The sequence below is a fragment of the Echiichthys vipera genome (assembly GCF_963691815.1).
Source record: "Echiichthys vipera genome assembly, chromosome: 1".
Taxonomy (NCBI): domain Eukaryota; kingdom Metazoa; phylum Chordata; class Actinopteri; order Perciformes; family Trachinidae; genus Echiichthys; species Echiichthys vipera.
Window position 1 is genome coordinate 37,185,373 of NC_139826.1, and position 26,423 is coordinate 37,211,795.

Genomic DNA, 26,423 nt, shown 5'->3' on the forward strand with positions numbered 1-26,423 from the left:
ATGTATGTGTGCTTTTTAGTGTATTTGTCTGTCCAGGCTTTAGCCCAGCGTCGTCCATTGTGATTGGTTTAAAGAAATACAAACAAGCCAGAGGGGCTTTTTACCCCGTGAGGAGCCAGTGTAGCCCAACTCCAAGGTTGGGACCCCCTGCTTTAGATCATACTGTATTAATCATTAACAGTAAATTGGGAAATGACTTTGTGACACATCAGTTAGACTTTAAAGTCTCTTTGGGCAGTTTTTGAATCTCTGGTGGAGCTGTTATGGGGCACACACAGGTGGCACAATACACACTTCTGCCAATCGTTTTTCACTGACCTACAGGAAAAGATACGCCGTAATGCACCAACAAAGGCAGGGAAGAAGAAGAAGAAGACTGTTGGCGGTTGTTCATATTTTGTAGTTGTTCATATTTTGTATTTTATATATTACCTTATTTTTAGTATTTCTGATTGCTTTGCACCACTGCTACAATGACCTAATTTCCCCTCGGGGATAAATAAAGTTATCTATCTATCTAATAAACATGCGTGTAAAGTTAAACAATTCAGGTGAAAAATAAGATAAATGTTGCACAAAAGGATTCAACACATTTGTTCGACACATTGAGTTCTGGCAGATTCTGGGTCAGGTGTCTTGTTCCTATCTTTGAGTATGAAGAGGCAGAAAGTTACACAGTTAAAATGAGGCATAGGTGTGTTATTATTATTATTATTATCTTTATTATTATCATTATTGTTATCAGGAGATTCTGTCCTGTAAATGTTTGTGCTTCTACTCTGATGAATGAGAACCATTGTGGTTGACACAGATTCCTCCCTCAGTAACAGAACGGGTGGGTGTGTGTGAGAGAGATGGGGCATCAGTGTTTGTTGGACACACACACACACACACACACACACACACACACACACACACACACACACACACACACACACACACACACACACACACACACACACACACACACAGCCTGGTTGTGTGTAGAAGGAAAAATTGGGCAGCGACGTGGAGGAAACCGCCCTGTGGGCAGCGAGCGGCAAAGACTTCTGCAGCTTTCTGTGTCGACTGACGTGGAGCTGCGTACAGTCGGAGCAGTGTGACTGTAAGGTCGCGGGTTTGATGCCCGAAACAGAGGGTGCAAGTCCTATTACAGATGACTTTCAGGGAAGTCATAAGAGCCCGCTGACCCTTGGACATGTACAGTACAATATTTATATCGTATTATGCATTTATTTCGACTGAACTAGATTTAGATTTCATGCGTTCGGTCGTGTGCGTTCCAGTGTCTCTCAAACTACTGGACCCGTCAGCCTGAAATCTTCTGTGCACACGTCGGACTGTACGCTCAAGGGTCCCTCCCTCATGGTTGCGCTGAATGACGATGTTTTATGCCGTCATTGGCTGCAGACTAAACCAGCCGCTGGAGGCAGCAAGTGATCAACAACTGCTTTGGTAGCAAAAGACATTTCTGACAGTCGGCTAAAAACAAGGCTGCCCGTGTCCGCTGCACGCCACGTTTTAAAAAACTGACAATCATGGAAAAGTTTGGTCTCATTTTGAGTCAATCTCTGTTTTCTTATCTTCTCCGTCAGCTGTAAGGGAGCTGGGAGGGACAGCTGAGTGATATTCAACTCGTCTTTTGTTTGAGAGGAGAGCGAGAGACACGCCTGAGTGCACTTTCCTACTTTAGCTTTGTTTGCTTTAGGGTCTATTGTTTCCACGACTGCCTCCTCTTTATCGACTAATCGACGGCTGACTGGTCTTCAGTCATTTTGCTGCTAGATTTAAAAAGTTAGCCACCCTTCCCCTCTAGGTGAACCGTGGACTAAGGGCGCACTCACACTGTCCTTCCGCACCGGGCCAAAACAGGTTTTCCGGGTAAAGCCTAGTGCGTTTGACCAGTGTGAGTGCAACCGCTCCGCGCCTAGCTGCGGCCAGCTGGCCGTCCATGGCCCGTCTGAGAGAGGTGGGCTTTTGTAGAGCACGTTTGCACATGTTCGAGCACGAGCTTGAGCACGTGTACGAGCACGAGCACGAGGCCTACGGCGGTTCTGAGGTCATTTCCTGTAAGCCTGTTGGGACATAGAAAAAAGAAGGAGGGACCATACGCGGACATTTAAAACAATGGCGGCGAAAGGTTCACGTTGGTGTGATGCGGAGGTGGAGTGTTTACTGCAGATTTGGTCGATGAAAAGATTCAAAAACAGTCGACAAGACGCACAAAAACTCCGAGGTCTACGGAAAGATTTGTAAACAAAGCCACGCATCGCAATGACGTCATCAATGCGTGTGACGTGTTACGGCGTGATGACGTATAGGCAGCAAGAAGCATTCTCCGAGGCCCAGGTAGTGTGAGTACAAACGGGCCTGGAGGGGGGGACAAGGACCCTAAAGCACGGGGCACGGGACGGACGGACAGTGTGAGTGCACCCTAACTTGTGCTTTTGCGTGATTGTTTGAGGACGAACTAAGAAGATTAAATAAACGAATCGATGACAGCTGCAGTTGTTTCAGTCTTATTCAGTTTGAACTGCACTCAAGTGTGTAAGAGGTGCTGTGTTTCTTGGTTTCCTCCTCTCTGGGTTAAGATAACCCTGTGATTGCTTGTGAAAAGGTGTTGAAACCAGCAGTACGTATTAACGGTGTGTTCCTCTCTCTGCAGTCTTTTCCGTAGCCGCCATCATTCCGTGCTGTAGGGACGACCCCAAAATGTCTTCCAACGGAGACCTCAGTGACCTGGGGAGCTCTGACAGCTTCTGGGAGGTACAGTGAGGAAACACACACATTTCTGACATTTAAATAAAAAGGTGAATTATTAAATCATGCATTGGTCTGGTTGTGTTTGCGCACACTTTGTTGGCGGCCGTTTCATCCAGAGCGGTTTGCCTTTATCCTCTCATTCACACACCAATGACAGCGAGCTATGGCGGTGCTAACATGCTAACGTTCTGGGAGTAATTTGGGGTTAAGCATGTTGCCCAAGGACACCTGGACATGTGGGCAGGAGGAGCCTGTGATTAGTGGACGTCATTACAAAATCAGTTACTCAACAGGCAGCAGACGTTACGATCTCTGTACTGCAGAGTCAGTCAATAAAACCCTGAATGTGTGTCCGAGACACTATAGAGAGTCCTCTGCTCGCGTGCTCGATGTGAGAGCAGCTGAGAGGAGCAGTGTTTAGATAGAGACACAGACACATAATGAGTCCCTGCTGACTGACTGCCGGCTTCACGGCCCTCCGTCTGGAAAAACGACATACCTTTAACCCTCCATTCACTCTCTGTTCTGTCTGTCCTCTTCTGTTCATCATCACAAGCCGACTAAACATCCTGAAGTCTTAAAGGGACAGTTCGGATATTTTGAAGTGTGGTTCTACGATGTATTTAAAGTGTAATTCTGGGGCGAAATCATCCCTTGGTCTTTTCAGCACTAACATACATCAAATAAGCCGAGACAGTTTTTTTTCGTGTAACAACTATTTTCAGAGAAATCGGGTAGAGTTGCTAACAGCTGGAGGTGGCTAACACTGATTAGCTCGGGGGAGTGCAGTGAAGGCATTCAAGTGTCTTTTTTAACCACTAATACTGCTGAAACATAGTTAGTGAACCCAGAGTTTATTAAAAGAGTGTTTCAAAGACTTACCTACTGGCCCCTGTACCAGCTCCTCTCATAGTAAAGTCCATTACAGTGGATTACCAAAGTCAATCCCAAAGGAAGGAGCCCATTGGTGCTTTGTTTAGCAATTGGTCCCCCCCTTACAATTTATTCAGGGGCCATGAAAAGCCAGTGTCCATTACGTTGCGTTTAATGAGGGATTGGCAATCCTCCATAGTAGTCACACAGTGTATAAACATTCTTCTTCTGTGCCCATGGGCTCACAGTACCCACAGACCCACCAAAACATGCCCGCACACCGAGACTGATGCTACCTCCGCCTGTAGCCCCTTAAACACGCGCCTTCACCCCCTCGCATGACATTTTGGTGCTACAGGGAAATTCACTGTCTGGTACTTTTCCAAACCTTTTACATCTATTATTAACTTATATTTCACCAAACTGCCACAAACCACAACGTTTAATAAATAAATAAATCACCAATGGGCTCCTTCCTTTGGGATTGACTTCGGTAATCCACTTGAATAGACTTTACTATGAGAGGAGCTGGTGCAGGGGCCAGTAGGTAAGTCTTTAAAACACTCTTTTAATAAACTCTGGCTTCACTAACTACGTTGTTGCTGCTTTGTTTTGTGTGTAGGGACTCTTCTCATGCTGCTGCAGAGGTTTGCTGTTATTTTCAGCAGCATTAGTGGTTAAAAAAGACCTTTGAATGCCTTCACCGTACTGCCCCGAGCTAATCACTGTTAGCCACGTCGGACTGTTAGCGACTCTCCTGGATTTCTCCATAAATAGTTGTTACAGGAAAAAAAACTGTCTCTGTGGCTTATTTGATACTGAAAAAGACCATGGGATGATGTACTGCACCAAGCTTATCACTGTTAGCCACGTCCGGCTGTTAGCGACTTTCACAAATTTCTCTGTTAATAGGACGCGAAAAGAACTGTCTCGATGGCTTATTTGATGAATGTAAGTGCCAAAAAAGACCATGGGATGATTTTAAGCTGGAATTACACATTACAGTCAGGCACGTCGCCATTTCTAAGCGGACAGAAGGAATCTACATCAATATCAGTTCAGGTGTACATTTTATATTGAATATATAAACTAGGTCACCTCTTGAAAGCCACCAGACTCCTTTGACCAAAACTGTTTCACCTCACAGAACAAAAGAGTTGCTGGTCTACTGCTGCTTCGATTGGTTAGTTTGTTGGTTTCGTGTCTTTCCTACCCTTTTAAAACACTAAAACACAAAAACACAGACTAACTAACGGAGGCTGCAGTGGACCAGCAGCTCCCATGTTCTTTTTTTGTCAAGCATAGTTTTAACGACTTCAGTTCCCCCGTTGGAAAAACTTGACGGCAAGGTAAAGCCGTAAAAATATTCTAAATGTTGCGTACGCAACAAGCTAGCTGCTGCCCCCGTCCACACAGCATGTATTCTGTCCACTACTGCAGGTAACACACTGACTATGAAGAACTACGTCACACAACCCCACTTCAAGTATCCTTTAATATTCTAGTATTTTGCCACACTAATTTTGGCATTTCGGTAACATACCTTGAAGTGATAGACCCACTGATGTAACTCTACACCAGTTCAGTCTTATTTCTTTTTCCTCACTTATGTTTGTGTTTATCTACGTGTGTGTGTGTGTGTGTGTGTGTGTATGTGTGTGTGTGTGTGTGTGTGTATGTGTGTGTATGTGTGTGTGTGTCCGTTTCCGCTGCAGCCGGGAAATTACAAAAGAACGGTGAAGCGGGTAGACGACGGTCACCGGCTGTGTAACGACTTGGTCAGCTGTTTCCAGGAGAGAGCAAAGATAGAGAAGAGTTACGCTCTGCAGCTGAGCGACTGGGCCAAGAGGTGGAGGGGCGTCGTGGAGAAAGGTGAGTCGACAACATCGACAGCGTGAGCCGCAGGAGAAGCTGAGAAATGACTGGATGAATATGTGTTTAATATTTTACCTTTGGTGTCGTTTCGTCGTCTACAGTGTCGAGGTCTGGGAACACGTCGTTTAAAGCAATTCTTACCTCTCTTGCACTTTTACTCTTTTCTTTTATAATCTTAAAATGCTCCTAATAAGTGGATGAGACACTAAAATGTAAAAGAAATCCACATAGGTGTTGATTTGCAGAGCGTCCTGCCCGTCATCTGTCGCTCTGATTCACTTGCGATGCTCACGCTGCGTTCAAGTGTCATGGGAAGTCCGAATTTTCGGACCTCCAACAAGGCAAAGTGCACTGGAATGCCTGTCAAAGTGAACCTCCTACAAGCGAATTTGTGGTAGGTTGATCTCCCCTGAATTCGCTAGTAGGGGGTTCCACCACAATTTGGAGGTTCTGAACGTCGGACTTCCCACGGCACTTGAATGCAGCATTTCTTTCTCAACGCACGTGTCACGGGAGGAGGGAGCGTCAGAGGTCAGGCAGGGGGAAGAGGGTGGGAAGCTCTAACTGACACATGCAAGAAAGGTAAGAAATGCTTTGATCGAACAGCAAAGCTTCAGGTTTTTTTGCAACTGATCCAACAATCAAATCCAAATTTATTCATGAAGCACATTTAAAAACAACAGAGTTGAAGAAAGAATATAGAAACATTTAATGGTGCTCCACGGAAACATATCAAACTAACTTTTTAGTGCTTATTGTAACTTTAGATGTGTGCATCACTCATGTACTCAGCTAAACTGATTTACAGGAAATGCATCTTAAAGCACCTGCTGAAAAACTCTTATTTTGAAAATCAGGATCTCCCCCAAATCCAACAATTCAGTGAGTTGGTACGATGTGAGGGTAAAGGTGTCTCCTTGTCCCCCAGGTCCTCAGTACGGCACGCTGGAGAAAGCGTGGCACGCCTTTATGCAGGCGGCCGATCGGCTCAGCGAGCTACATCTGGAGCTGCGGGAGCGGCTGGCGGGCGAGGACAGCCTGAAGGTGCGCAGCTGGCAGAAGGACGCCTTCCACAAGCAGATGATGGGAGGCTTCAGGGAGACCAAGGACGCGGACGACGGCTTCCGCAAAGCACAGAAACCCTGGGTCCGCAAACTGAAAGAGGTGAGGGATGTCTGTCCGTGTCTGTCGTCAGTGGAGCTGGGGTCCATCCCCAAAGACCTCCATGGTAAATTATCCAACTTTACAACAGAAATAATGTCGACAGCTTGGTGCAAAATATGGTTTTGGTCTCTGTAGCGAATTTATCCGTTCATGGAACGGGTACGGGGGTAACGGGGCCGCATTTTAGGAAAGATAAAGATGTGTGGTTAACGTTATTGGAGCTGTGTGTATTTCAACAGCAAATCAAAGTGTGTCTTTTGTGTGTGTGTGCGTGTGTGTGTGTGTGTGTGTGTGAAGGTGGAGGTCAGTAAGAAGAGCTACCATCAGGCCAGGAAGGAGGAGTGGACGGCTGTTAACAGGGAAACACACGCCAAGGCCGACCCGACCAAGTCGCAGGAGGAAGTCCGCAAATACACCACCAGGGCGGAGCGCTGCAGCGAGGAGGCAGAGAAAGTACAAAAGACACACACACACACACACACACACACACACACACACACACACACACACACACACACACACACACACACACACACACAGCCCCATGCGTAGCTCCACTGGTAGGAGTCTGGGTGTGTCGGTGAGTCCAGAAAAACACACCTGTGTGTTTGTGAGTTTTGAAACATGACCGGGCTTGTCTCCGCTGTTCTCGGAGAAGAAGAAACTCCTGGAGAAGGAAATTCAAAGATCTGTCGGTACACAGGGCTGCGTCGGCAAACCAGAGGACGCTCCAACAGGGAAATGAAATCCAATATCATGACTCAGAGTTTTGGGGGAAGAAATAACTGGGAAAGCACCCTGACATTAGAGCAGTGACGCGCTGATCACTGCATCCGTGCCACCTGTTTGTCTGTATAAGCCTGTATGAAAAAACGGACGTAGTCGGCCAATGTCCGAAGGGCCCTACTTGTGTCATGGTTGCTGTGTCCTTGGGCGAGACACTTCACCCACCTTGCCTCGTGTGAATGTGTATGACTGCTGTATGTTTGAGGAGGTGGTCGGAGGGGCCGTAGGCGCTGATTGGCTGCCACGCTTCTGTCACTCTGCCCCAGGGCAATTGTCGTCGCCTACAGGAGTCTCCATCTTGTCAGACTTTGACTCCGCCTCATTTCCTCTGACCAAAAAAGGGCATGTATGTGACGTTGGGGGGAGGGAGATACGTCCATCTGGCTGATGCTTACCTCCGAGGAGAAGTGAGGGCCAGAGGCTAGCTGTCACTCAATAGGCCACGCCCCTAATTATTCATAAACTTTCACCTCCAATAAAATAAAAACTAGCCTGGTACAAAAAAATTCACCCCCCTCAGTGTTGTCATGGAGATATGACCTAAACATACAGACTAGAATGTTCTTTTGTCCTTAAACAGGTTTAATGATGCTGTGAAAACGGCCTGTTTAACATGGTCAATGAGAACTCTGTGAATCAAATCGTCACTAAACTGAGAACACTGTTGTTCAAAGAAACAGTCAGTGCGTTGTGAATTCACAAACACTATTTTCCAACAGTTCTTTGATGACTTTTTTTTTTTACCCACATCTCATCTTTCTATTCACACACGGTTGTTATAGTGAAGGTTTTCGTTGCCACCGTACTCTACGGGGTAATTGTTGGGTCTATGTAAATCATAAATAAGTCATAGAGTGTGGTCTTTACCTACTCTGTAAAGTGTCCTGAGATAACTTTTGTTATGATGTGGCACTGTAAATAAAATTGAATTGAATTAAATTGACACGTTCGAAGGGACCAATATCTGACATCAGCCTCACACGCAACCAATAACCTCACACACACGTGCGATGGAGCAAAAAAAAAAAAAACAAAAACATCCGTTAACTGAAGGTTCATCTCCGCTCTCCATGAACCGCCTCTTAGGCTCATTTAATCTGACGAATGTAGAATTAAAGCACGGCGTACTCAACACTACTAAACACACACACACACACTCTCAGCTGCGGGTATTACATACAGTAGATTATAGTCACAGCAGCTGTAACAGTGTGAACGCTGCACAGAAGCACATTTGATTCACTTCATCTTTGTGAATGTAGGGTTGTACAGGAGCTCAGTGTGTGTGTGTGTGTGTGTGTGTGTGTTGCAGGTGAAGGACCGCTACACGAAGGCCCTGGAGGAGCTGAACCGCTGTAACCCTCGCTACATGGAGGACATGGAGCAGGTGTTCGACCTCACCCAGGAGGCCGAGCGTAACAGGCTGCGCTTCTTCAAAGACGTCATGCTGGACCTCCACAAGCACCTCGACCTGTCCGCCAAAGAAGGGTAGGACACACACACACACACACACACACATACTCACACTATATATGGCCTATAAAAATTATTGCAATATACTGTTTATCTCGATATTTTGAAATTTCCTCTAAATCACGTCATAGATGCAAAAAGGAAGGAGAACTCAACCAAATTAATATAATGGTATTTAAACCAGGCTTCACACACACACACACACACACACCGGCTTTTAACTGCTGATTGTGCAGATGTGAACTTATCTTCTTCGTTAGTTTTAAGTCTGTTGGTCGTCTGTCAGTTTTCCCTCGCCAAGACAACGGCCGCTACCAAGCTAACACCTCATCCGCTGTAACTAGCTAGCGTTTTCCTCGCCAATGTGCGGTCTCTCACGAACAAAACCGATGACCTACAGCTGCAGATCACTGCTCGTGAATGGATTATGGTTTGCAACATCACGGTTTTCACAGAAACGTGACTCAAAAGCGCCAACAAAGCTTCATGCTCAGACACTAGGAGCTGCGTAAAAACTTGCTTTGGTGCTTATTTCACTCTCCAGACTCTTTCCCTGTTTCCTGCCGCCCTGCAGATACAAACACACACCTCGGGTCACACACACTCGCCCAGGGAGAGAGCGGTCCAGACAGAAAAAGATAGAAGAAATGACATGACAATATATATTTGATGTTTTTCATACAGTCGTTTAGAACATCCTGTGACGAAGGATCCGCGACACATCGGGTATATTCGATAAACCGCGGAGTATAAATATGATTCTTGATGACTCAGGATGAAGGCATGCAGAACTGTGTGTGTGCGTGTGAACATGTGTGTATGTACACAGGAGTTAATCGCAAACCCGTGGTGTTGTCCATTAACTATTGACCCCTCGCTCTATTTAAACAAGCCACTGTTACCACGGTAACTTCGATTGGTCCAACAAGATCTTTGTCCAAAAAACTGGAAAAACTAACTGTGAAGAGGAAACGACTTTATTTTTATTTCATTGTTTGTCTTTTGTTTCTTAAAGGTTTACTTTGTCATTACCTCAACTGAGTTCATGCATCGTGCATGAGCCTTTAAAAGGAAGTTTGCATCTTTAAAAGTTTGTCTGTAAACTATTTTGTTGCGCGTGCGTGCGTGCGTGCGTGCGTGCGTGTGTGTGTAAACTGTTTGTGGTCGCTGTAATCGTTCCTCTTGTCCATACTGGCTGTGAAGAGGTCCCTTTTTAACGCGACCCCAGTGTTATGGATGGGAATTAAATCCTTTGTCAACATGTTCATTTGAAGCTTATCTGAAGCTCTGCAGCCAAATGAAGTGGGTATTTATAAGAGATGGGGACTCGGACTCAATCAAAATCAAACATAATCGTGAATATATAACACGCAGAATATCTGCAGCCAGATGTGTCTGCCTCCAAGTTCTTTAAAATATCTTTAAAATCCTCCACTGAGAGCAGGAGCTGGAGTTTCAGGTGTGTTTGTGATGAGTCCAGGTAAAGGAAGCAGCAGACTTTCTTTATTTACACCAGAGCATAAGGTGTCATTAGTTGGGACCCTTAGTAATTATACAATACGGTTGCATCCAACTCTATATTATTATTGATTAAACCATAAGAGACTTGATTAGGACTTCCCTGAGACTTTAGACTTGACTCGATCTTGCAAAAAGTGACTTGTTACCTTATATATCAAAGTGAAGGATCAAAATTCTTTATTTTCTTAATGCAAAGAAGGAATTTGATCCAAAAAAGCTGCAGCTTTGGAAGAAACCAGTTTGATTTATGACTCATTTTAGCTCGTTTTTAGAGTCTAACGCTCATTTGCATATTGTTGACGTCATCGCACAACTATTTGCATAAAGCTTAGTGGTTGTTGGTCTCAGCGAGGGAGAGATCATAGGAAGAAAGACTTAGAAGAGAAGCTTGTCACTAGAATGACAATAGCTGCTGATGAATAATTAGGGGCGTGGCCTCTTGAGTGACAGCTAGCCTCTGGTCCTCACTTCTCCTCGGAGGTAAACATCAGCCAGATGGACGTATCTCCCTCCCCCCAGCGTCACATACATGCCCTTTTTTGGTAAGAGGAAGTGAGGCGGAGTCAAAGTCTGACAAGATGGAGACTCCCGTAGGCGAGGACGATTGGATCAAGTTGAGAGAACGGACCTCGACAGAGACGCTACGTCGGTTTTTCAGTAGAAGTTCAACCTTCAGTCATTTCCCTGCAGCTCCTGAGAAAGTTGTTTGCAGATAAAATGATGCATTTTTGTGCGTCTGCGTCAGACACATAATGCTTCCTGGACGGGGTTTCTTCAAATGTGGCACAAACATCCACTTGGAGTCGAGGATGCATGGAGGTCACAGCTCCATAACTCAGGAACTCCTACTATAATTGTTAGATTGTTTTTCCCACAAATGTCTAATATGATAAAAAATGATGGAGTGATGACGTTTTATATCCAAAGGGTCAAAGGTCAACTTCACCGCGACCTCATAACGTTTCGTCAGATCCGAAGTATAATCAAATTGTAAAGATTTGAGAGAAACACACTAAATACTTCCCTACATATGCGAGGGGGGTCTGGGGAGTTCTTGTAACGGGGCTGGTCTGCGGAGGCCCGCAACAACCACAGAGCGGTTCTACTAGTTTTCCTTCATATCGTCTCTGAGTGTAAACGAACCGGCGCAGAGCTGATAATGCTGACTCGGAAATATGTAAATATAATAGTCTTATCTGGAATTCCACCTCTTTTAAATGGAGGCTTCCTGATTTGAAAAGGCCCAGCCCGCAGAATACACACCGTTATCAGTAAATGCAACATACCTGCCAATGAAATATGTAAACAAAGGCGTAAAACACTTAATTATACGACACAAAGTCAGACAGAAGAGCCTGGAACTGAAGCGTAAAGGAGGTGTGATGATTGACGGTCTCTTGGTCCAATAGGTTCAAAGCTCTGCACCGGGACCTGGGTCAGACCATCCAAGCAGCCAATGACACCGAAGACCTCAGATGGTGGAGGAACACCCACGGACCGGGCATGAGCATGAACTGGCCACAGTTTGAGGTGCGGACACACACGTATACACACACACACACACACACACACACACACACACACACACACACACACACACACACACACACAAACACTGTTTTCGATCTTTATTCATACAAGTTTTTTTTAAACAAGTCAAGTAAAACAAGAGGGCAGTAGCGTGCGTGCGTGCGTGCGTGCGTGCGTGCGTGCGTGCGTGCGTGCCACGTCAGAGACAGATTGAATATTAAACAGGCTTCCAGTGAAAGCCTGGTTGTGTGGGCGAGACTTCTGAGTGGGGTCAGGAATGTCTGAACACACACACACACACACTCACTCACTCACTCACTCACTCACTCACACACACACACACACACACACACACAGACAGAGTTATATACTGTAGTTGTTGGTGGAAATCTACAGATTCCTCTTCAGCTCTGCAGACCTGCAGGTCACTGAGGACAAACAAATATTTACAGATGAGAAAAAAAAACAGATTCTGGGAAACCGAAGGACAAACGATTGTTTCTTCACAGAGCTTAAAGTTGTACTCCAAAACATTTGAGATACTTTTTTTTTAAATTATTATTTTTTCTGGCAGTTTTCAAGCCTTTATCAGATAGGACAGACAGGAAATGGGGTGAGAGAGAGAGAGAGGGGGGGAGACATGCAGCAAAGGGCCGCAGGTCGGAGTCGAACCCGCGGCTGCTGCCTCGAGGACCTTCAGCCTCTTTACATGGGGCGACTGCTCCACCCACTGTTCCACCGGCCGCCCCCTGATTTGAGATCAAGTGTTTCTAGCGGCCTCTTTGGTGGTTAGATGTAATTGCAGGTGAGCCCTCCATCTTGTCTCATTCACGATTAGAGCCGTGTTCGGAATCGTTCCCTATCACAGAAGCAGCGCACTAGAGAGTGTGTACGCCATTTTGTAGAGGTGTTCGAATTCTCCGTGGTTCATTTCATTCACTATATAGTCCACTATGAAATAGAGTGTGCATACGACGTACAATTGTACTGTATACCTGTTTACAATGCTCTGGTCGTGTTTTACCGGAGGAGAAGAAGAAGAGGTGCTAACGGTAGCCAGGTATCTGTTCTGTTCAATTTTATTTACAGTGCCACTTCATAACAAAAGAGGGCGGCATGGTGTTGTGGTGGTAAACACTGTCGCCTCTCAGCATGAGGGTTCCTTGTTCGAATCCCAACTGGGGCCCTTCTGTGTGGAGTTTGCATGTTGTCCCCGTGTCTGCGTGGGTTTTCTCCGGGTTCTCCGGTTTCCTCCCACAGTCCAAAGACGTGCAGGTGTTGGGTTCATTGATGACTCTAAATCACCCGTAGGTGTGAATGGTTGTCTGTCTCTGTGCGTCTCTATGTGCCCTGTGATAGACTGGCGTCCTGTCCAGGGTGGGACCCGCCTCACGCCCGATGTCAGCTGGGATCGGCTCAAGCCCTCCGCAAACCCGATAGGGACAAGCGGTTGAAGATGGATGAATTCATAAAAAAAATTTCCTCACAAGCTGACGAGTTCCTCCTGAGCTTACTGCCGTTACTCGCTCGTGAGATAAATGAACCGTGGGCTTTTACAGCCTGCAGTCAGGACGCACAAGCATCCTTAACAAAACCAGACTAACACCATCCAAATTTCAACAATTTTATTTGTGATTTAACCTTGAAACTAACATGCAACATCAATACAGCCTGTTATCGTCCTCCTGAGTGCAGGTTTGTACCATAAGCAGACTGTAAACAGGTTTACACCACTGTGTGTTTACATGATGCTGGACGCACCTGCTTCTCTCACACGTACATCCGCAGGTCCACAGACGCAACGCTTTGTTAGAGAATTCCAGTGTAGTGTCCAAAATCTCGGTCATTCCCTATATAGTTTACTGTTTAATAATTAAATATATATATATATATATTAAATTATTATATATATAAATATATAACTTTCCTCTTTGATAAATCTTACAGCTCGGGCTTACGAGCCCTAAGCTATGATTTTATTTTTAAGCTGATTGTGTCAGGACAGATGTGCGTCCTCCACAGAGCTGGGTCTGTCTGACGTTCCTGTCTGTTATAGTGAAGGTTTTCAACGCCACCGTACTCTACGGGGGAATTGTTGGGTCTGTGTTTATCATAAATAAGTCATAGAGTGTGGTCTTTACCTACTCTGTAAAGTGTCCTGAGATAACTTTGGTTATGATTTGACACTGTAAATAAAATTGAATTGAATTGAACTGTATAAAGCACCAACACAGGCGAGCATGGCAGGGTAAGGAAAGGAAGTTACATTTGATCTTTGTTTTTTGAATATGTCTGAAAATGTAACCGTAAAAATCTTTTTATGCTAACATGCTAGCATGTTTCCCCTGTTTCCAGTCTTTATGCTAAGCTAATTTAGCCACGGTGAAGAGCTCTTCAGTGCTGAAACCAGAACACAAAGTTAAAAATAGAAGAAGAGTGAGACATCAGCTCTTTTTTCATGTTCTTCCATTTCCTGAGTTTTGAATCCGTGCTGAGGACGATGACAGCTGATTATCATCACACACACACACACACCCCCCCCCCCCTCTCTGTTCCTGCTGCACAATGAAGGAATTGTTGTCGTCCTATTTTCTGTCTGTGAAAAGTTCTGCAGAGTTACAATAGAGATACAATCATCTGGACTTATGTTTGGCTGCGTGCGTGTGTGCGTGTGTGTGCGTTGTATTTACATTGTGCTTTTATGAAGACTGAGTCAACTACAAGAAGTTTCACCAGGAATAAACCCTGATGATTAATAATAGGAATTAATTATAAATACACAAATGCATCATAATAAATAAGACTTTATAAATAACAATAACACCTAATAAATAATAATTATATTTTGGAATATATAGATAAATACATAATAACACTTGATTAATAATAATTACATTAACAATAAATCAAAAAATAAAATAAAGATACTTAATAATAACAATAATAATAATAATACATTGTATTTATATTCTGCTTTTTTGAAAACTCAGTCACTACAAGATGTTTCACCAGGAATAACCCCTGATGATTAATAATAGCAATAATAATTAACAATACAAATAAATAATAATGCTTAATAAATTATAACAATAACACTTAATAAAAAGAAACATAATAACAGAAACATAATAATAATACTTAATAAATACTAATATTAATAATATATAGATGAATACATAATAATACTCAATAAATAATAATAATTATAATAATAGATACATACTTTCTCATAATAATAACACTAATAACACATAATAAATAGATAAATACATAATAATAATACTTAATAAATATTAATAATAATTAATAACAAACAGAAAAATAATACTTCATACATACTAATATTAATAATAAATAGATGAAAACATAATAATACTTAATGAATAATAATAATAATAAATAGATAAATACTTAATCATAATAATAAGCAATAATAACACTTAATAAATATAAAAATAGTAAATAAAGATACTTAATAGATGATAATAATAACTATAATAATTGTTTGCGTGTATTTAAAACTAAATCTCACTTTCAGAAGTCTCTATTTTTAAATTGATGAGCACCATTAAAACATTATTTCAAACACACAAAAGAGTTTTTACTGAAACAACAACGTGAACTTTATTTAATCTTCTGCAGTTTCTCCAGAACTGAAGTTTAGAGCGACATGTTGGCACAAAGAAACCAATCTCTTCTGTCCTCCGAGGAATCTGCTGGCGTCCGCACACAGAGAGCCTTTGTCCCAACACACACACACACACACACACACACACACACACACACACACACACACACACACACACACACTCCTGCGTCTTTCTCACACATTCAAAAGGCTTTTTACGGCGCAGGTAAATGACCTCACTTTGTCTCCTCCTTGAGAGACAGTGTGGTGATATTACTATACTTGTGAGGACATTTGCTCCAAACACACTATTATACTACTACTATACGTATATTAAGCACCAGGTGCGCCTAATAAAGTGGCCGCTGAGTGTATATTCAGTTCTGTTGTATTCAAGACATGTAATTGGGTCGCGTCACCACAATTTGACTGAGACTGAACTTTCAGAGTTTTAAACTGAAGGACACACCTTTGTCACGTGTGCAGCCACCGTGACGACAACTGACAGCTGCATGATAACGGCGCAGTGATGCCTCGAGTCACACCTCACGCTTTAAAGCGTCATCATAGACCGGACACTGACGTCAAAGTGGGCTTGTGTTGACTATGCAAGATGTCACATCTGACCGAGGGGAAAGGGCACAAATGTTTAATTGCTAATTTAAACTTTTTGTACGTGTGTGTGTGTGCGCAGGAGTGGTCTCCAGAGGCGAGTCGCTCCATCAGCAGGAAGGAGCGAAGTGGCCACTCTGAGGACAACGTGGTCACCCTCACCAACATCGTCTCCTCGGGGGGAGAGGACATCCCGCCAAGTCCCATCACCCTGGACACGAGGTAGGAGGAGGCGTGCGTGTGTGTGTGCGTGCTCGCTCTTCGGTGAGCAGTGAATCCAGATCATCATTGGGACTTGTAGTGTTGCATAAATGTAGTCTACACATCTGAAATTTGTTTTAAGACATCTAAAGGGACTTTCTGTGCAGCCGTCAGCGGCTTCCTGTTCGTCTGTTATTCTGTCTTTATAAACCGGATCCAAACTCACGCCTCCTTTCACACACGTGCACTAAACCTGAAATGACCTCGACATTACCCGGCTGGGCTGTATGAGGGAACGCAACTGTCCGATTCAGTTGGACCGGACGGCAAATAGAGTTCACCCTCCAAGCTCCCGCGTACAACGACCGTCTAAAAACCTCATTCTCCGGCGTATTCACGGAGAATGAAAGGGGCGTGTAGATGACGTTTAGATCCCGCTTCGGCAGAGCAAAACAAACCTCCGGTGGTGAAGTAGAAGATGGTCGATTTACGCAAAGATAGCAACAAAAACCGGAGCGACGACGAGATTCAAGGACGTCTGCTACCGAGACTGATGCTGAAGTCATCGTGACCAAAATGTAGAACGGGCTCCGTCGGCGCAGTGAGTGAGAACACGTCTGACACGGAGAACGGACTGGACTGGCACTTGTACTTATAAAGCGCCTTTCTAGTCTTCTGACTACTCAAGGCGCTTCCACAGTGTTTTCACCCATTCACACAGTCATTCACACTGATGGGTGTGTGAATGTGGTGTGAATGGATAGATTAGATGGTATATAGATGTCCACTGCCATGCGCAGCACGAGGAGCAATTCAGGGTTCAGTGTCTTGCCCAAGGACACTTCCACATGTGGACCGGGGAAGGTGGGGATAGCCAATCTCTCGAATGGAGGACGACCCACTCTCCCACTGAGCCATAGTCGCCACATTCTTGACAACAAGAATCTCCTGCGGTGCTGCAGACTGCCCGTCCTCCGTGAGCTCTTCTTCCTCACTGCTGCGTCTGAACCTCCACTCACACTCTTTTCACCTCTGGACGTTCGCGGTGACGACAGCTGCGGTTGCCAGGGAGAAGTGCGACGCTTCAGCGGAGCCTCTATTCGTTTATTTACGGCCCCTTCAGTCAGGGACCATTAAGTTTTAGTCTAAAGGGAGAACCTCAGCCTGCAGCCAAACACCAGATTGCAACTTAATTAAGATTTCTATGAACCTAGTTTAACTTCATTATATTTGGTGCCTTAAACATACAATAGATTTCAAAGTAAAGGTTTCAAATATCACTTTTATTGATGAGCAATGATGATGTCCGGGAAACAGCGCGACTCTTCACCTTCCTGTCCCTCTCCTCTCAGGGTGAAAGATTATTCGTCGGACTGGTCGGACGAGGAGAGTCCTAAGAAGGTGCTGGCGGTGAACGGCGTGGGGGAGGCGGAGGACGAGGAGGATCAGGTGGAGGATCAGGTAGAGGCGGTGCGAGTCCGAGCGCTCTATGATTACGTGGGCCAGGAGGCCGACGAGCTCAGCTTTAAAGCAGGTATTAACACCTACTAATGCTTTCAGACGGGGAGGCATCACAGGGCAGAGGGGACTTTTGCTTTTAGATTCACGGCTGCTGTCGTTTCATTAAATGTGCAAAACACAAACGATTAAAAGGATGAAAAGCTGCACTAGAAACATCAAGAACAAGGCAGGTATAGGGGAAACACTGGAGTACCACAAACACCAACGCTGTGTTGTAATAAGGAGAGGAATCAGTTGTGATCTATGGAAACTATGAAAAGTGCATAGCGGTAAAATTTTGTAAAGTTCAGAATCAGCTTTATTTGCCATTCATGTGCAAACATACAAGGAATTCGACTCTCCTCTGTGTGCACAATACACAAAAATACAAAAAGCACCCCAAGTGAAGGAGTTCAAGTACCTGGGGATCACGTTCACGAGTGAGGGGACGATGGAGCGTGAGTTTGGCCGGAGAATCAGAGCAGCGGGGGCGGAGCTGCAGTCGCTCTACCGCACCGTTGTGACGAAAAGAGAGCTGAGGAAGGCAAAGCTCTGGATCTACCGCTCAGTCCTGGTTCCTACCCTCACCTGTGGTCATGAAAGCTGGGTCAGGACCCAAAGAACCAGGTCGCGGGTACAAGCGGCCGAAATGGGTTTTCTCAGGAGGGGGTCTGGAGTCTCCCTTAGAGAGAGGGGGAGAAGTTCAGCATCCGTGAGGAACTCGGAGTAGAGCCGCTGCTCCTTTGCGTTGAAAGGAGCCAGTTGAGGTGGTTCAGGATCATCTGGTAAGGATGAACCCTGGGCGCCTCCCTAGGGAGGTGTTCCAGGCACGTCCAGCTGGGAGGAGGCCTCGGGGAAGACCCAGGACCAGGTGGAGAGATTAGATCTCCACACTGGCCTGGGAACGCCTCAGGATCCCCCAGTTAGAGCTGGTTAATGTGGCCCGGGTAAGGGAAGTTTGGGGTCCCCTGCTAAAACTGCTGCCCCCGAGACCCGACCCCGGATAAGAGGCTGAAGATGAGATGAGAGCACTGAAAAATACAAACTAAAAATAAAGTATATACCAAAGAAGACAAGACGAAAGATATAAATATATACATGTTTAGTGCAAATGGGCAATATTGCAGAAAAAAATTAAATTTGGTAAAGTTCAACTTTATCAGCAACGGTGTCAAAAGTGCAAACGTTAATTAGTATTTATCGAAGTGCGTCTGTTTTTTCTTTCTCGGCGTCTTTTTTCACCTGAAAATCTGAACGGCGTGTTTCTTTTTTTCCTCATTGATATTTTATTTTGTTTATCTTTAAAGACAGTCGATGATGTTCAACAGAAGTGAGACAATTATTATTTTTTACTCCTTTGAAAAAGACGATCGATCATAGAAAAATACAGCAATCATAAAAAACAAAAAACTTTCCCTGTTTTTATATGCACCAGCATAGAGTCAGGCAGTAATCCAGACCTCAGGAGAATTTACAGACAAAATCAGAAAATGAATGATTTCCTATTAAAATTTAGTGATTTGCACATTTTTATGAAACGACAGCTTCACAAACTTATATATTTATAGACATTAGTGGGAAAAAGAGCCTGAAAAAGTCCCAAAAGATGTTTTTTCTTATTTTCAAACCTGTGATGCCTCGTCTTAACACACTTACACACACACACACACACACACACACACACACACACGCATGTCGAACACACTTACACACACACACATGTCGAACACACTGATCCAGACGTGAGTACGGACGATCTAATGCAGTCAGACTGGGATGAAGTCAAGCGTTCCTCCTGTCATGTCTGACCTCAGTCTCAGCTGTTACTTTATGAATGTTGATCTTTGCTTCTGAGTCACAGGAACATCTCAGCTTTTGCAGAATAAATAAATAAATCAGTGAAACTCTGCAGTTTCAGGAGATGAATAAAACCTCTCTCCATCTCTAAAATGACACGTCATCTATAAGACGTAAAAGTGTCTTGTTTCTGTGACTTGAACCAGATCGCTCCAACATGAGAACCGTGTGTTTGTGCTGTAACGCTGCGTGATGTGTGCGGTTTCATCCTCAAATAAAAGCATTCGGACGGGATCAATGCTTTTATTTTGACGGAATAACTCCAGTTTTCTCTTAGTGTAAAAAAGAAAACTGTGTCTCTAAATACTTACGTTGTTGTTATTCTTGTTGGAAGTAAAACCCCTTCTGAGTGGTTTTATGGTTTGTATCAAGAATGTGATTTGGATGTTTGAGCCTAACGAGTAATTACCATTTAGGGCGCACTCACACTGTCCTTCCGCACCGTGCCCCGTGCTTTAGGGTCCTTGTCCCCCCCCTTCCAGGCCCGTTTGTACTCACACCACCTGGGCCTCTTGCTGAAAAGACTGATATGTTGCAGCGAAGGTGATCCCAGAGCTGAGCTGACACCGGCAGAGCAAACGACACACAGGAGTGACGCACGAGTTGACCCGCAGGAGGATGAAAATGTGAAAAGGCAGCGTTCAGAGAAGCCGAAGTCATTGATAACTTGCAGAAGTCCACCGTCTCTTCCCCTCTTTCTTTTCTCTCTCTCTCTCCGGCGTTTCATTTTTCCTTCATTTCGAGTCTCTGTGTGAAAAGGGGTTACGTGTCATCACGGCAAAATGTGGTTCTGGAGACACCTAATGTTCAAAGTTAGATGTAGTCTGAGCAACGGGCACTGGAAGGAGGGAAGGTGCCATTGCTCCAACACTTTACACCGTCACAAGATGCTCTTTTGTCTGCACTGCTGCTGAAAAGAGGCTCGATGGAAGTGCAGAGGCTGCGGGTGAAAGTTAGACACACACTGAAGTAGATTAATGTAGTTTGTCCTTTTTAATGACAGAAAAAAATAATGTGCTGTAATGTGCTGTGAAACCAAACACTGATCTAAAAGGGGCTGGGGGGGCGTTCAGGTCTGCGCGGACACCGTAGGTCGGTTCAACCAGGCCGCTCTGTGGAGCTGTAGTCCGTCCTCTGCAGGCGGCCGTGCCCCGTGGGGAGGTCAGAAGGACGCCGGGTTAATGAAACCTGATGGGACCACAGGAGGAGGGACCTTAGTTTGGAAACGCTTAGCCGAGCTCAGCTCTGCTTATCCTGAACCAGGACCAGGTGGCCTCTCCTCCTCCAGCTGTGATCTTTATTGTTTCCTCCAACATTCAGTGTTTAAACCATAGACCGTATAAAAAATGGACGTAGCGTCTCCATCGAGGTCCGTTCTCTCAACTTGATCCAATCGTCCTCTCCTACAGGAGTCGCCATCTTCTCAGAGTTTGACTGCGCCTCATTTCCTCTGACCAAAAAAGGGCATGTATGTGACGTTGGGGGGAGGGAGTTACGTCCATCTGGCTGATGCTTACCTCCGAGGAGAAGTGAGGACCAGAGGCTAGCTGTCACTCAAGAGGCCATGCCCCTAATTTTTCATAAACTTTAACCTCAAATAAAATAAAAACTAGCCTGGTACAAAATAATTCACCCCCCTCAGTGTTGTCATGGAGATATGAGCTAAACATACAGACTAGAATGTGCTTTTGTCCTTAAACAGGTTTAATGATGCTGTGAAACAGCCTGTTTAACATGGAGGTCAATGAGAAACTGCTTTGTAATGAAACCTGCCCCTAGTGGACACTCATAGAACTGCAGTTTTTGGCACTTCCTGATTGGATCAACCAGGAAGTGGCTGTGGTGGGGGGCTTGGTTTAAACGCTTTGATTGAACCCGTCTGACCCTCTTCTCTCCTGCAGGCGAGGAGCTGCTGAAGATGGGGGAGGAGGACGAGCAGGGCTGGTGTAAAGGACAGCTGAGCAGCGGTCAGGTCGGCCTCTACCCCGCCAACTACGTCCAGGCCGCCTCCTCCTGATGGCCCGCCCTCTCCGCTCACACAGTCAATGGTACAGCTACACTCAAGATGCCAGGACCAATCAAAAGCTATTAGTGCTGACACGTGAAACCAGACTGACTGACTCTAAAACTCGTCACTGAGTTTTTTTGTTTTTGTTTTTCTCTCTTTATTTTGAGCTGCGTTTTTTTGAAAATCAGCCGGTGGGAAGAGTCCACGTGTTGTGAAAGGCTGTTTACTCAGCGCGAGGTCGAGGACGTGGTTGTTGTTGTTTGACAGAAGCTTTTTCAGGCAGAGAGAAGCGTCCGGAGGCCTGCAGACGCCGACAGACACCGGAGAAAAACATGCCGTGCATCTGACATGGTTTCATCAAACCCTGGATTTTTATTTTTTTGCTTTCCTGCTCGCTGCGGATCATCTTCTGTCTCTAGAGTCAGAAAATCCACATTTAATCAAAGAGGACAAAACCTGGAGGAGGTGGAGCAGCAGTGAGAGCAGCCACCACGGCCTGACTGTGATTGGCCGGAGCATCTGTCAATCAAACTCACCCCAAAACATGCTGCTTATTTTAGAAATAGTTTGACATTTTCCCGGATAAAAGTTGATTCTCTTTCTTGCAGAGTTAGAGGAGAAGACCGGTCCTGCTCACAGCTCATATATACGGGTTAGAGCGTGGGGCACATGGCGTATTTTTCTGGCGCTGGGGAACGCTTCATTTTGTTTCCACAACAACTTAATTTACGTTAGTTAGGTGGCTACACAGCTAACAACCATAGACTGTAAACTGTATATAGCGATGGAAGGCTTGACTGCTCCACAAAAGTGAAGCCAAAGCACCTGGATCGCCCCCTGGTGGCAAGCTGCAGTGCAGCCTATAAGTCCCGCCCCCTGGTGGCAGGCTGCAGTACAGCCTATAAGTCCCGCCCCCTCGTGGCAGGCTGCAGTACAGCCTATAAGTCCACCCCCTGGTGGCAGGCTGCAGTACAACCCATAAGACCGCCCCCTGGTGGCAGGCTGCACTACAGCCTATAAGTCCCGCCCCCTCGTGGCAGGCTGCAGTACAGCCTATAAGTCCCGCCCCCTGGTGGCAGGCTGCAGTACAGCCTATAAGTCCACCCCCTGGTGGCAGGCTGCAGTACAGCCTATAAGTCCGCCCCCTGGTGGCAGGCTGCAGTACAGCCTATAAGTCCACCCCCTGGTGGCAGGCTGAAGTACAGCCTATAAGTCCACCCCCTGGTGGCAGGCTGCAGTACAGCCTATAAGCCCGCCCCCTGGTGGCAGGCTGCAGTACAGCCTATAAGTCCGCCCCCTGGTGGCAGGCTGCAGTACAGCCTATAAGTCCGCCCCCTGGTGGCAGGCTGCAGTACAGCCTATAAGTCCACCCCCTGGTGGCAGGCTGCAGTACAGCCTATAAGCCCGCCCCCTGGTGGAAGGCTGCAGTACAGCCCATAAGTCCCGCCCCTTCGAGGTTAGCAGATGGAACATGCGCCAAACTAAAAATTAAAAGTTTCAAGTACATTTTTCCCAGAGATGGTTTCTTTCGACGTAGGACGTTTTTATTACACTGATGCTCGTTCGAGTGTTTGTTTTTCTTGTTCCTTTGGTTTTAATCAGTTACTTGATGCTATAAAATGGCGGCGCCCGATCGTCGGGCTTCACTTTTGTACGGTCTGTGGTCACATACACGTTACCCCGGTTACATGCTTACATCTACACCCGAGTTGTACGGACAGACGCATCAAACTCTGCAAGAAAACATTTCCCATATAATATATATTATCATCAATGTATAAAATCAACTTTATGTGGGGAAAAGAATCAATTTATCCAAGAACTTTGGATTTCAGGGCAGTTTTTGATCCAGCGTGGATGCTCCTCTTCATCCTCATCTTCATCATCGAGGAAATGAACCCAGTGAAAGACTGTCAGTGCCTCAAAGGGCCGTCCACACCGAGGACAATAACATAACCATAAATATAGAGTTTTTAAAACCACAACTATACGATAATGATGGAAACACTCACAGCCAATCAGAATGCATCTGAACACAGGGCGTCACATTCAAACTCTATTTTGTAGGCTACGTACTCAAACTCCTCGCCCCCGTGGCGCTGAAAGACGCACAGACACGGTTCCCGTCAGTTCTTGGTGTCGACGGCCCTTAAGCCTCGTTCCCATCAAACACTTGCGCGTGTTTCCGGCGCGGAAAAACCTTTTAATCCCTTGGTCCAGCTCTCACTGACGATGCAGAGGAACGTCTTCACCGATCAGTGGCTGCAGCGCTGCTAGCTCCACCTTTTTAGTATCAGATCCTCAACAGAGGAGGTGACAAATGAACTATTGGTACCATCCACAACTTTTGACAATGGAAATGCAAAAATAACCATTCTGATAGAGGAGTAAAGTCTGTGGACAACCGTGGGACCTTATTTTGGAAAAAATATGTTCAGTAGTGTACGTGGGGGGGGGGGGGGGGTGATTAGTTTGAATTGTGCCATGAAATATATGCTTGTTGTAAAACTGTCGAAGTATGAGGCTGTGAAAATACGTTATTAGAAAGACGACACACCCCAAAGTCGCGTAGGTGACGTCTTGCTCAATCCGCGGCCCCTGCGTGTGCGTATTCTACCAGGATGTAACGCTGACACAAGCAACGGGTGTGCAGCCCTAGCCGTTTTCGATGAGAGAAGACACGGGCGCGTACACAGGAATCTGGTGCACGCGCACTGACGAGCAGCCAATGGGAGGGAGCGGAGGAGCTCGGTGGTGGATGGGGAGGGGCGTGAGAGTTGTAAACATTCGAAATTTGACTGATTCAACTCGATCTGCAGCTCTAAATTATCCCGTCTAAAAAGGGCTGCACCCGTTCTTTCGCTACCCGATATATTGTCCCATGTGTTGCGGAACATCTACGTTCGTAGCTAGTGAGCAAAGGTGACGTGTACTGTGAGAGATGAACGGTGGCGTTCACCGTGGGCTTTCACACAAACGACAGATCTACGACGTAGTCTGACTTCTTTTTTCTTACGTGTAGTTAATTGCACGACGACGGAACAAATTCTCTCTGAAATAAAGTCCCACGAGGTCCAGGAGGGACTTCTCCTCTCTGTTTGTAACGGACTGAACCCGACTGCTCGGTGTGAGGGTGGCGCCGCCCTGCTGTCCGCCCCGAGGAGCCGCAGCCGCCCGATGACGACCTCCAGTCTGGTCCCAGTAGAAACCAGTAGATTCTGCTGCTTCTGAACTTTAAAACCCTTTAGATTTGTCTCTTTTCGCTCGTTACGCTTCGGTTCTTTTATAGGTTTTTAGGTGTCACACTGAACTCACTCTCTTTCCTTTTAATGTTTTTTTTTTTAACGTGATGATAGCTGTATCTTTATATCTTTATATTCTGATTTTCGATCATGGACGGGGAAAATTGTTGCTACCTGTTTCTTTTTTAAGAATAGCGTTTTTACAGTCAACGTATTTTACTTTCTAGATTATTCTCTTTCATTTACCAATCATTCTTCATTTATTCTTTCTTTTAAGGCTGACTGAGGCTGCGGAGAGTAACGTTGACTGTTTTAGATTCGGGCTGTTTAACCTGTAGAAGTGGGTTTGTTGGCGGTTTAGTTTCACGGCGCTGCGACCCTGACGCACGCACACATCTCAAACATCTGAAATGATAAAAAGTGATGATATTCTGTCTGTTTTTTTGTTTTTTTCCTGTTTAAGTTTGTGGTTCGTGTGTGAGGGAGCCTCCTCTGTCCTGCTGCTAACCCACGTAGACATCTGAGTAATATAATAATAATAAGAAGAAGAAGAGATAATTAACGCTACGGTGTCGCTCCTTTATTCTTTCCTTTTCTTTCCAAATGATAAACTGTACAGAGCATAAAGTGGGAGGCAACAATAAAGAGCTTTCTGCAGCTGGACGTTTCTGTTTCCTTCCTCATGTTTCGCTCATAATTCAAATAACATCCTGCGGAGATTTCAGGTGAGTGCATTATAAGTTCTGGAAGTAAAAGTTGCATTAATGTTTCTGCACACACGATGTTACGTGACCTTTTTATAGATCTGCACCTCCCTCTTGTGTTGTGGTTTGTTTGAGTTCAGCCTGTCTCTCGCTGAGATGCGTTTTATGTCGTAATTTATTTTTCCTCTGGTCCACAAATGTTGAAAATGGCCATTTTCAGAATAATTTATACTACATTATTGGATTATAATCATTGATACAGTAATTAATCATTTAAATGTTGTAGCTGGAGCTCATTTTCATTATTTAATATCATCACTAAAGTTTAAATCCATAATATTACGATTATAATTTATTTATTGATTATATTTTTGATCTGAATCTGCAAAGTATCTTGAGCACAAACACCTCAAAATAAATGTACTTAAATGTTTCTTTCCACCACTAATTATATCTATTATACTGTTACACGGTTACATTCATTAAATGAACCTAAATATGAACAAAAATATAGAAATATATATAAATAAAAAACACTGGGGTTCAAGTCAAATCTATGAAAATCTGCAGACAGTTTTATTAAATTGACAAATTTTTTATCTGTACAGCAAAATCAAACTTCACAATGATAAATCTGTTACGGCTTCATATTACATGGCAGGATGTAAAACGAAAAAAGACACGCA

At 44.9% G+C, this 26,423-nt stretch overlaps 1 protein-coding gene across 5 annotated transcripts in view; it reads left to right on the top strand.

The window, feature by feature from the left end:
* pacsin3 (protein kinase C and casein kinase substrate in neurons 3) overlaps positions 1–24,212 on the top strand; it is a 45,285-nt gene extending 21,073 nt beyond the window's left edge. For 4 of the 5 annotated variants that reach the window (XM_083912158.1, XM_083912156.1, XM_083912157.1 and 1 more), the window contains 9 exons: positions 2,666–2,766; positions 5,352–5,508; positions 6,440–6,675; positions 6,973–7,128; positions 8,774–8,949; positions 11,865–11,985; positions 16,308–16,447; positions 17,779–17,960; positions 21,685–24,212. In XM_083912158.1, coding sequence (XP_083768284.1) covers positions 2,713–2,766; positions 5,352–5,508; positions 6,440–6,675; positions 6,973–7,128; positions 8,774–8,949; positions 11,865–11,985; positions 16,308–16,447; positions 17,779–17,960; positions 21,685–21,800 — 1,338 coding nt within the window. In that variant the 5' untranslated portion in view covers positions 2,666–2,712 and the 3' untranslated portion in view covers positions 21,801–24,212. The remainder of the gene's footprint in view (positions 1–2,665; positions 2,767–5,351; positions 5,509–6,439; positions 6,676–6,972; positions 7,129–8,773; positions 8,950–11,864; positions 11,986–16,307; positions 16,448–17,778; positions 17,961–21,684) is intronic. The other variant, XM_083912160.1, reaches the window with a different exon arrangement.
* The last annotated feature ends 2,211 nt before the right edge of the window (positions 24,213–26,423 follow it).